Source organism: Desmodus rotundus, chromosome 6 (assembly GCF_022682495.2).
Source record: "Desmodus rotundus isolate HL8 chromosome 6, HLdesRot8A.1, whole genome shotgun sequence".
In the NCBI taxonomy this organism is placed as follows: Eukaryota; Metazoa; Chordata; class Mammalia; order Chiroptera; family Phyllostomidae; genus Desmodus; species Desmodus rotundus.
The window spans coordinates 92,213,676-92,224,009 of NC_071392.1; the positions used below are offsets into that span (position 1 = coordinate 92,213,676).

Below are 10,334 nucleotides of genomic sequence, written 5' to 3' on the forward strand. Positions count from 1 at the left end.
TGGGCAGCCTCAGCTGAGCCCTTGGGCTGTGGCGCCACCTCGCGCCCACGTAGTGCAACAGCAGTGGTGCGCTGGGCAGGACGCAGCTCTCTGGGCCCCTCAGTTACGGAGTTGCAGCTGCTCCAGCTGTGGGGTCCCTGAGGCAGCCACCTTGCTCTCAGGTTATGGTCTCCTCTTGAACTATACTCACACACCTCGCCGGGAAGTCTGTCTCAAAGGCATTTGTCTGCAGACGCCCGTTCATACAGTGAGGGATGAGTAGCGTTTCCATCCAGAAGGGAGGAGTGGCAGGAGAGAGTAAGTGGTGGGTTTCAGGGTTTCAGGGTTCCAGGTGAGAGGGCGCAGTGAGAGTCGGAACCTGGCTGTCACCTGCAGGCACATGGAAGGGGGGGGGCGTAGGGGAAAGAGGGTATGGGGGCAGGGCTTGTGGAGGTCCAGGGCTCTCTAGTGACAGGGCCCATCCTGCCCGCAGGAATGGCCTCCTGCAGGGGCTGACCCTCCCTGCCTGCTCTGTCTGGAAGACAGAGCCCACTCAGCCGTTGGGGGGCTGGACCCAGGAGCAGGGGAGTCACGACTTCTGAGGTTCCTTCACTCGTGGTCTTTGTTTCCCTGTTGTCTGGGTCGTGCCTGACATGTGCTCAGAAAAGTTCGTCACCCTGTGATGGCTGAGAAACCATGGCAGAGAAACAAAAGGTCATTTCCTCCCGAGAGCACAGAGTTCCTTCTCACTTCGGGGTCCCTGCGACCCCCAAGCAGTAACAGCCGGTGCTTAGGTGCCACCTGTCTGGGCCCAGTTCTGTGATTGTCACTGTGTCTCTGCCGACGTCTGTCTCGCCTTCCCGATGGTCCTGGAGGCAGAACGCAGCCAGCGCGGAAGCTGTAGTTGGGCTTTGAGGTGAGGTTTTGGCATCAGTCTGGGGTGGGGGTTACTGTGCGGCTTCCGGACAGAGGGCTTCCGGATAGAGCGCTTCCCTCCGTGAGTGCAGGCGTCCCCATCAGACCCTCACGGGCCACAGAAGACCTTCAGCGCTCCCACATCACTCATTGGTCCCTGACCCGGGACGGGGGAGACGACAGACAGGGAGCCCCGTGTCCCCATGGGGTGGTGTGGTGAGGCAGGGAGGACAGCATGGCAGCGCCTGACACCAGCTTGGCCTGTCCTGGGGCGGTCCTGCAGCTGCTTCAGGCCACTGGACTGCCAGCCTGAGAAAGCATCCCAGTCTACACAGACAGGGGCCCCCTTGAGCGGCCAGGAAGGCAGGGTCCCACTGGAGAGTCTGAGTAGAAGGCGCCCGGGCCAGTGAGAGCACCTCCGGCACCGGGTCTGGTTCCGACTGACAGGGAAGGGCTGGTAGATGACTTGGAAGACAATCAGTATCTCCCGTGAAGGTATCCCGTCGCTTGGCACCCAGGACATTTGGGAAGGAGAACGGGGTGGCCAGGCGCCGCCAGGCTTACAGAAGGTCTGGGCGTGGCCACAGGGCCTGAAGCTCTCATGGCAGACAGGTCAGCAGAGGCTGTCCCACCAAGTTCTGGGGCAGTTGTGAGACAGGGCGAGGACACAGAACTCTGAGGAAGGGCCTGTCTTTGCAGAAGATGGGGTGGCCGTGGTGGGCATGGGTGTGGGGAGCTCAGAAGCACGTGCGAGCGTGGAGTCTGTGTTGGAGAGGACCGGCCCCGGCGGGGCTGCTGCTGCTGGTTTGGATCAGCTGGACAGGGACAGCTAGGACATGGGGTTTGTTTTTATGATTATGCAAAGGAGCCAGAATCGATCTCGTGACATCGGTGTGGGACAGGGCTGCCCAGGACTCTGCTGCAAAGGTCCCCCAATTACTGCTCAGGCCCCTTTGGGACAGTGCTTGCTCCTCCTGGTGCCTCCTTGCCAGTGGGAAAGACCCCAGAGTCAGGTCCTGGGGCCATCCCCTCAACGGGCCACGTTGAAGCAGTTTCACTGTTGTGTTAAAACAAGGGAGAGCGTTGTTGGCTTTAGGTGGGGACTTCATGAAGGTGTGAGGGGTTGTTGGCCAGAGGGAAGAGCATCCAGTGGGTCTGACCACGTGGACTCGCACTCCTGGCCAGGGGTCGTGCTTCCCGGTGGGGAGGAGGCCCGGGCCCATGGGCCACGTGCGAGGCTCTCTGTGAGCGGGTGCCGCAGGCTGGGTGGCCCTGTGGCCCGCGTGGGCAGAGGTGCGAGTGCAGAAGTGCCAGCTTGAGCGTTCCAGCAGTTTGCACTTTACAGCAGGGCGGCTGCTGCCTGGGACCCGTCTGGGGCCACCTTGCCGCTGAGGGCTGACCAGGGGGCCAGGCGAGCGTCGGGCAGTCAGCCTTTCTGTCGCGTGCCAGTGGGAGGCTGGGACGTGGTGGGTTTGAACTTTGGGTGAAATGCGGGCCTGCTTGTAGCCAGAGCCTTTCAGGGAGGCAATGGTAAGTGAGCCTTTCAGCTTCTAGTGCAGCTGTCTTTTTAACTGTGCTTCTAAGAAATCGCTGATACTTGTCATTTTGATAAGTTGAAAGGGGACAATTTTTGAGATTCATTGTCATATCTAGAAAATAGGGTTTGTTTTTTTTGAAAAGGCACCAAAATGCAAATAAAGGGGACCAGACAGGAAGCAGACTTGGGATGGTTCTTGCCCTGGAGGGCCTGCCCCCCTGACTGCCCGCTGCTCTGCGCCAGCACTTCCTCTTTCAGTGGGTGTGTTCCCGGCTTACAGGGCAGATGGTGAAGACGCATCCATGTGTCCTCATTCCACACTGGGGAGTCTCCTGGGGAGGTGCTCTCCGCTGAGGTCGGGAGGTGTTTTCCTGTAGGAGAGGAGCCTAGCATTTTCAAACCCGAGATTCCACAGACAGTTGCCTGATGGGGAAAGAGAACAGGGAGGGCTCTGCAGGGTGCCTGCCCTTGGCTCAGAGGCGGTGTGGAGGGAAGACTGCCTGCTGCTGTGGGCAGACGTGGGCAGGCCCAAACCCCAGGCCTGGAGAGCGTACATGCTCTCGGGGCGTGGCTCACTAAAGCACACTGTTTTAGAGATCCGAGCGTCCGTCTGAATTTGAATTTTGTGTTAATGTTTACACATATGTGTCTCTTTTTTACCACATAGCGTGATGTTAAAATGTCTTTGTTTTTTCTCTAGAGTTTACAGATGCTTCCCCAGCAACGGAAAGCCATAGCTAAGTTTAAGGAGCCAGCCCACGCGCTAGCATTTCAGCAGAAGTTCCACAGGTAGCCGTGGACACCATGGTTGTGGGGGCTTGGGCATGGGGGGGGGGGGCTCTCCTCTGCCATCCGCGTTGGGTCAGAGTCGCTGTCTCTTTACATGCTGGTGCGTGTGCCCGTCCCTGGGGAAGCACGCAGGGACTCGCAGTGGGTGCTGCTGCCTTCCTCGGGGGGGACAGGTGGCCCTTGTGTCCGTTTTGCACGCGGCATTGCTGTCAGCCTGCACTGTCCTGGAGTCGGCTCCCCTTACGGGGGCCCGCCGCCCCCTGGAGCTTTCTCTGGCCTATGGTGTTGACGCCTTCTTTTCTCTCGTCCCCACAGGCACATGATAGATCTGTCCCACATAAACGTGGCCCTGATTGTCGAGTGACTTCTGACAGGGAGACCGACCTCACACCGCACACACAAGCTGAGGAATTTCTTCAAGGGAGCTGCTGGCACCCGCTGCGGGCTCTACCCAGCCCTGCCGACCGTCCGGAGTGCCGGGTGGCCCAGCGTTGATTCTGGGAGAGCCGGACTTGTGGGACGTGGCAGGCTGCAGTTCGGTGTTAGATGGCTTCAGATTCTGTCGTCACCTCCGAGAACTCTAGTCCTTGTTTTCTTTTGTTTTCAAAGTGCTTACAATGCATGTAGACGTTGTTCTTCGTGACCTCACTGTCTGATCGATCGAGCGCTCCCCGTGACTCAGGGTCAGGGAGGGCGCTAGCGGCACCGATTCCCGTGCTTCTCCCAGCAAAGAGCATTTGATAATGGTTGCACTCATCTTCAGCGCAGGCTGGGCCGGGCTGTCTTTTCTGGAAGCCCCCCAGAGGCTCTCGGGCCACAGATGGGAATGCAGGTGGCCATGGCTACCAACTGCATGTCCTGGAAAGCAGGGTGTGGGTGCGGGGTGCCGTGTGCGGCTCAGTCTGGTTCTTATAAAGGGTCTGAATGTGAGTTCCTAAGGGACTGCCCGCCCCATTTAACTTCCCACGTAAGGCGAGGACCCGGCGGTCGCCACCGTGCCTGTGTGTGCTGCTCTCTGGCCATGGCCCCCGTGGGTGTCCGCTGCCCGGTGGGAGGCACAGCGCACCTGCCGGGCAGGGGCACAGCCCAGAGCCTGACCAGACCTGGGGGGTGGCGTTCTCTTTATCTAGTGCAGTGCAAAGTGGCAGACCCAGGGCACTGGCTCTTGGCATGCACCGTTCTTTGGGAAGCTGGTTATTGCTTTGATTAACCTATCTTCTTCTCCTCCTTCTTCTTCTTCTCCTTCTTCTTCTGTTTTTGAAGGCCTTCTGAGTGGGCGAGGCACTGTCTTTCAGCAGACCCGGGAGGGCCCTGACCCTGGCCCGGCGCTCTCCGTGGCGTGTGCTGTGGGCAACTGTGTCACAGGGACAGTGAGCTTGGTGTGTCCCCCATGACCGCACCTGGGCGGTTCTGCGGAGGCCTTTTCAGGTGGGACCCGTGTTCCCGTAGTAGCCTTAGGAAGCTGCACTCTGGGCCGGCGCTGACCAAGTGCCTTACTGTGCCTCCGCTCGCGGAAGAGTCGCATCGGGACTGAGCCCCATGGGCCCCCGAGCTTTGGAGCCACGGTACTAGGGCAGACCCAGACTTCTCTGCGGTGCTTCATACCTGAGATGCCACATCCGAGTTACCCACAGAGTCGGCGGAAATAGAAGCTTGTTGCCACTGGCCGTTCTGGTCAGCCTGGCGGGGACCCGCATGGGGACCCAGAGGCCTGTGCGGCCCAGCCCCCTGTGGGAGCGGAGGGCGCCTGACCCAGGTTGTGGGAGTTAGTGCCATCCTGTCTGCACAGTTGTATTGTTTTACTTTTTCAAAGTAAGTGGCCGGCAATGGAGGGGAGTCCCCAGACCCTGTGAGACCCCATGTCACCTTCATTCTCAGGTGGCATTGTGTGCTGAGAGCAAGCTTGGGCCGGGGGGTGTGCCGGCCATTCACAGGAGACGCCAGTGCAGCAAAGTGTAGGCCTTGCAGGGCCCCCTGGGACTGCCTGCGACTCGGGCACCCGCCACCCTCACTCCAGAGGCTCCGTGGGGCTTCCCAGGCGTCGGTCCCTGTGCCTGTCGGCTGCTTGACACGGGCTTACTATACCCTCTCTACAAGTAGCTGCAGGTGTGTTCCCGTGCAAACGTGTAGTGGAGTTAGCTCAGCCCACGGAGAGCTGCGTGGAGGCGGGGAGGTAGTCGGAGCTCTAGTTCAGAGCAACCCAGACCCCTTCCCCATGCTGGGTGCCAGCAGGGGCTCACAGTCAGGGGGCTCTGTGCTGAGGACGCGTGGGGCACTAGCATGAGCCCAGCCAGCTCTCGCCACCTGAAGTAGTCCGAGTGTGCTGTGGTGTGGGCACCAAAGCCTGCATGCACTCTCTGAGGAGCAGGCACAGGAGCCTGCTCTCTGTCAGCAACGTGTGCTCGCACACTCCGTGTGGGCCCTTCACTGGGCCGGCCTCCTGGCCTCGGAGTGCACACGGGTGCCCAGGGCGTGTGCGCACGCACGCCAGCTTTCTCTGGACACACAGCCCTTGCAAGGCTGACCCCAAGCTGCAGTGGGCTTTTCCCAGAGCCCTGGTAGGCACAGCTCCATGCTCACTGCTGCTCAGCGCGCGCTGCAGCGCTGCTGGACCTAGGGGCGTGGCTGCGTTTCCTGGGAGGAAACTGCAGAAAAGGAAAGAAGAATTAGAAAGTCATGATCCTTCCATTCTCGGTGCACTTCCTGTGGGGAAGTCGGGCACCAGAGCTGAGCCCTTTTGGAAGATCTGTTGCAACCATTATCTCTGTTCTTTCTCTATCATGCGTGTAAACGGGTCGCGGGAGCGTCCCACAGACCGTGTAAATACGGACCTTTTACGATCCAAGCGTTATTGGAAATGCTTTCAATTCAGCAACACCTTAGCTGTTTGCTAGTTCTTTTGTGTTGTCTCATGAAAGTTTAATGGATACAGTTCCATAATTGTTGATGTGTTCGTGTGTATATTCGATTTTTATAAAGATGGGAGTAAGTCAATACATTTATCCTGACCTGTGTATTATTTGTTCACAAATTCAAGAAGCTTAAAGCCAGTAACTACCCGTGTATCTCGTAAGGGAAGCACAGCAGGCGGCTTTGTGGAGCCGAAGAGGTACTTTCCTTTTGCGTTACCTTGTTCTGAGTTTGTGCTGTAACAAGTGCACCCAGCTACCTGGGCATAACCTTGCGGTACTGTTGGTCTGGCCGCCTTTGTTAAATCCTTATATTGGTGTTCCTCTGAAGGAGAAGTCTTGTCTCTTTTTCCAGAAGAAATGTTGAGGGTCCCCGTTCCTGAACAGGCAGCATCCAGTAGGTGTCTGTGGCCTCGGCCCCAGGGAGGCAGGGCGGGAGGGGCAGGCTTCTTCATAAGTACTTCCCATTGGGTTGTCGCTTTGTAAAGGTGATTTGTAAAGGTCCTGAGAAACAATTGTTCATGCTTGGTTCTGTAGCATTCTGAACTGTGGCAGCTTAGACTCTGCACCCAGGGGTCCTTCTTCCGACAGCATTTTACTTATTTCTGCCAACAGAAGATTTTGTTGCTGGGAGGAGCTAGGGGCAGGGGAGGGTGAAGGGGCAGGAGGAAGGGCCGTGGGGGAGGACAGGCCTGCAGAGTGGAGCAGCTGTGACGAGTGTTCGCCCTCGTCTGTCTCCTAGTGCATGCACCTACTCGGAAGCAGGCAGGCCAGTGGAGGAGCGTGTGGGTGCTGGGCACCCGGCGTCTCGGGAAGCGTCTGCTGGACGGCTCCCACTGGAGGGTGGGCGGGCGGGTGGTGTCAGGGTTGCCAGGAGCGATTGGGGCGCCTGCCCTGTGCCAGGAGGGCCCTGTGGCTCCTGTGGGACAGTAAGTAAGCCCTGCTGAGGGAGCTCATTTGCGGCAGCTGTCACTTCTTCTCTTGTGTTCTTTCCGTTTCTGTTCTGTTCATTTTGTTTCTTGTTTCTGTTTCACCGAAGGTAAGCTCAGCGTGCCTGTAGACCAGCGGACTGATGGGGCCCCGCCGAGGACAGTTAGGTTTGGGGTGAGGTCTGCGTGCTGGGGCTCTGAGCTCCCCCTGCCGGAGCGCCCTTCCTGGGTCAGGCTTAATGTCCCTCCCTGGTCCAGCCGCTGTTAGACCTGCCTTTCCTGCCCTCAGTCAGGTAGAGCCCCCCCTCCCCCGCCCCCCATTTGATTGTTTATTTGGGTCGGGGGAGAAAATACTTCAGTATTGTGGGTTCTTCACAAACTTGCCAGTGATGGACTCTAGCGGGAGGTTCACTAACGGGGCGGGGGGAGATGAGGTGGGGCCATGAGACCCAGGAAGGCAGCGGCATAGATCAAGTAGGGGGAGCTGAGGCACTTTTAAAGTTTATTTATTTAATGAGCATTTCAAGTAACCTTTTCAACTGTTTTTAAAATTTATGAATGAAGTGTTATTTTGGACACTTTTAAATAACTTTATAAAGGCATGTGGCCTTGATTTACTACTGAATCCTAAGGATTTTTGTGTAAGGTTTTTTTGCAACCTGTTTAATTTTCATCCCTTTGAGTGCCGTGGTTTTGCGTCCTAGAACCAAAGCCAAATCCACTGATTCATGTTGGATCCCAGGTACACCTTCTGGTGGCGCGTGGCGGGAAGTGGCCTGCCTCTCGCAGAGCACGGACGGACCTCGGCCCTGCGTGTCGTGTGCTGGCAGGGGCCCTCTCCGTGAGGTGGCAGGTGGGCCGGTCCTGGCCCTGAGGAGGGGCTTTTTCCTTTGACTTTTAACTGACTAGCCTGTGAACAGGGCCTCGTGTTGGTGCTTTGTTCTTGTTTTATTTTACTAATTTTAAAAGGTTTGTAGAAAAATGCAGGCCCTTTAAAGAAACATCACGCAGTGGTAAAATTTTCACGTAGAGTAGGCAGGCAGATGCGTGGGTGCCATATATCCCCTAGTTAGGAATGTTGTACGTTCTAGAAGGCTGGCCTCGGCCTCCTTTCAGCCCGACTGTGTTGTACCCTGCTCTCCAGTGGAAGGGCGTGCGCAGGGGACGCTGCGTGGGAAGGACAGAGCCGCTCTGTGCCCTGCAGTGGCCGTTGGAGGTGTCGGTGCACCCACACTGCTGACGGAAGAGCAGCTGGCCCTGCGGTTTCACTACTCCGCTTTGCTTTCCACAGGCGCGGGGCCTGGCGTGCTTTCCTCTGTGAGGACTCTAATGCCAAAGCTTTAACTCCACTGTTTAATTTCCAGGTTCAACAACACCGAATCCTCAGGCCAGCTGCTGCTGCTGCTCTGGGCAGGGCCAGGGCCTTGGGCCTCCCAGGCCCCCTGCCTCCCCTAGACTCTCCCTGCACCCGCACCCCACCCCGCTTCTCTTCCTGGCTGAGCCTTCCTGTCTGCCTCCCGCCTCCTGCTGTGGACTGGGCAGCCTCGCCCTCTGCACAGCACTCCAGGGCTCCGGAACGGAGTGTGGTGCACTGTACACACTGGATCACCTCTCAGCTTTGCTTTGACAGGTTTGTCCCTGTGCCTTGTCCCTCCAGGTCTTCAGTCGGAGAGAATAACACTTGGGTTCTGTTACTTTGCAGTGTGACTCCAGACGCCCAGGCGGCAGCGTGGCGGCAGCGGCAGCACTAACCCTCTGTTTTGCCCCCCACTTTGCAGGACCTCTTGTGCGTCGGTTCAGTGTTAGTAGTAACGCCCTATTCTGCTGGGAGGTGCCCGCCCGCCCGTGCGACCTTTGTCCCTGCTCTGGCTGACTGTGACCCTTCCTAACCTAGTGCGCGCCGCATGTGGGCGCGAAGCTGCGGGCACGGTGAGCGCTCAGAGCCGCCAGCTGACTGCGTCCTTCCTCTGGGCCGACCGGCTTGGTGTGTCCTAGTGAGCAGGCGGTGCCCCGGCGTGGGGCCGGGTGCCTTGTTGGGCCTCACGCCTGCTGCTGGCCCTGTGACGGCCTCCTTGGGAGCGGGCGTGGGGAGCAGGGTGGCGCAGTGGGACTGTATTGCTGTGAACCCTTGTGTGATGTGATGCCGTGCAGAAATGTGTTTCGAGCTGTACTGTAATTGGAACGATGTGTTAATAAAATACTTGAAGTTGCTGCTTTCGTTCTGTAGCGCTCATTTCCGCTCGCCACTCACCTTCAGCCCAGCCTGCCTGCTGCCCGCCAGGACAGCCAGACAGCATGGCCCCGGGGGTCGAGGTGGCCTTGTCTGCACGCATAGGGGCTGTGTGGGTCTGAACTGCTCCGGAAGTGTGGGGTTGCCTTCTCTTTCTAAATTTTTTGAAGCCGTTACACACCAGTTTTACCGTTTTTCAGAGGAAACTTGTCCCCTAGCCCTACAAATGGAGGTAGCACCCCCGCACCTGTGTGTGTGATGGGCCGGGTATGCTGTCCGCTGCCCCAGGTCACTCACAAGTCACCGCCTGTGTGGAAAACGGGGGGCTTCCAAAGCAGAGCGCTCCCGGAAGTGAGGCTGGAGGGAATGTTCGAGGAACCGTGTCTTCTCACATGCACGTGCGCACCACACTCCCCGGCTGGGTCCCGCGTAGGTGGGCGGCTCCCCATCCCAGCTCTCGTAGGCACGAAGGGGCTTCTCGAGAGAGGAGTAGAGTGGTGCTGCAGCCTGTTCCCCTTGTCCCTGAGCTGGGCGGGTGGCAGGGGCTGGGGACTGAGACCCACCGCCCCTCCTGGGACAGGAGAGCTCTGTGCCCCCTTCGGAGGGGCACTCGCTGTAAGGTCACCACTTTAAGTCGACCGTGGGTGGCCAGCGACAGGGTTGAAGCCCAGGGCCCCCCCTCCCGGTGCGGGTCACCTGTGTGGCACGTGTTCTAATTCTGGGGGCACTGGCACAGGGGCAGCTGAGGGGCCAGTGCCCTCCAAACACCATGCGCTGCCTCCCACACAGAAATGTCACTTTAGAAGTATCCTCTTCCCCCTCCCCACCCTGCCCTGAGGTTGAGGAGGGACCGACGGGGTGGAGGGGCTCCTATTTCTGATGGAAGTACTCTGGGGTAGTTTGGTGGAAGGCTGAAACCTAAACCGGAGCCTGCCAGTGCTTCCGGTGACCGCCCAGCAGATGGCGCTCCCCCGCAGGGACAGCCAGCTTCCCTGGGGACAGGAGGCCACCGAGGCCAGCCAGGTGGCACTCCCTGAAAAACTGTC

At 58.5% G+C, this 10,334-nt stretch overlaps 1 protein-coding gene across 3 annotated transcripts in view; it reads left to right on the plus strand.

Annotated features, from left to right (window-relative positions):
- The window catches only part of RBM33 (RNA binding motif protein 33), an 84,591-nt gene extending 77,633 nt beyond the window's left edge, over nt 1–6,958 (plus strand). For all 3 annotated transcript variants that reach the window (XM_053925981.2, XM_053925979.2, XM_053925980.2), the window contains 2 exons: nt 3,132–3,220; nt 3,536–6,958. In XM_053925981.2, the coding sequence (XP_053781956.1) occupies nt 3,132–3,220; nt 3,536–3,584 (138 nt within the window). In that variant the 3' untranslated portion in view covers nt 3,585–6,958. The remainder of the gene's footprint in view (nt 1–3,131; nt 3,221–3,535) is intronic.
- Nucleotides 6,959–10,334: the final 3,376 nt, after the last annotated feature.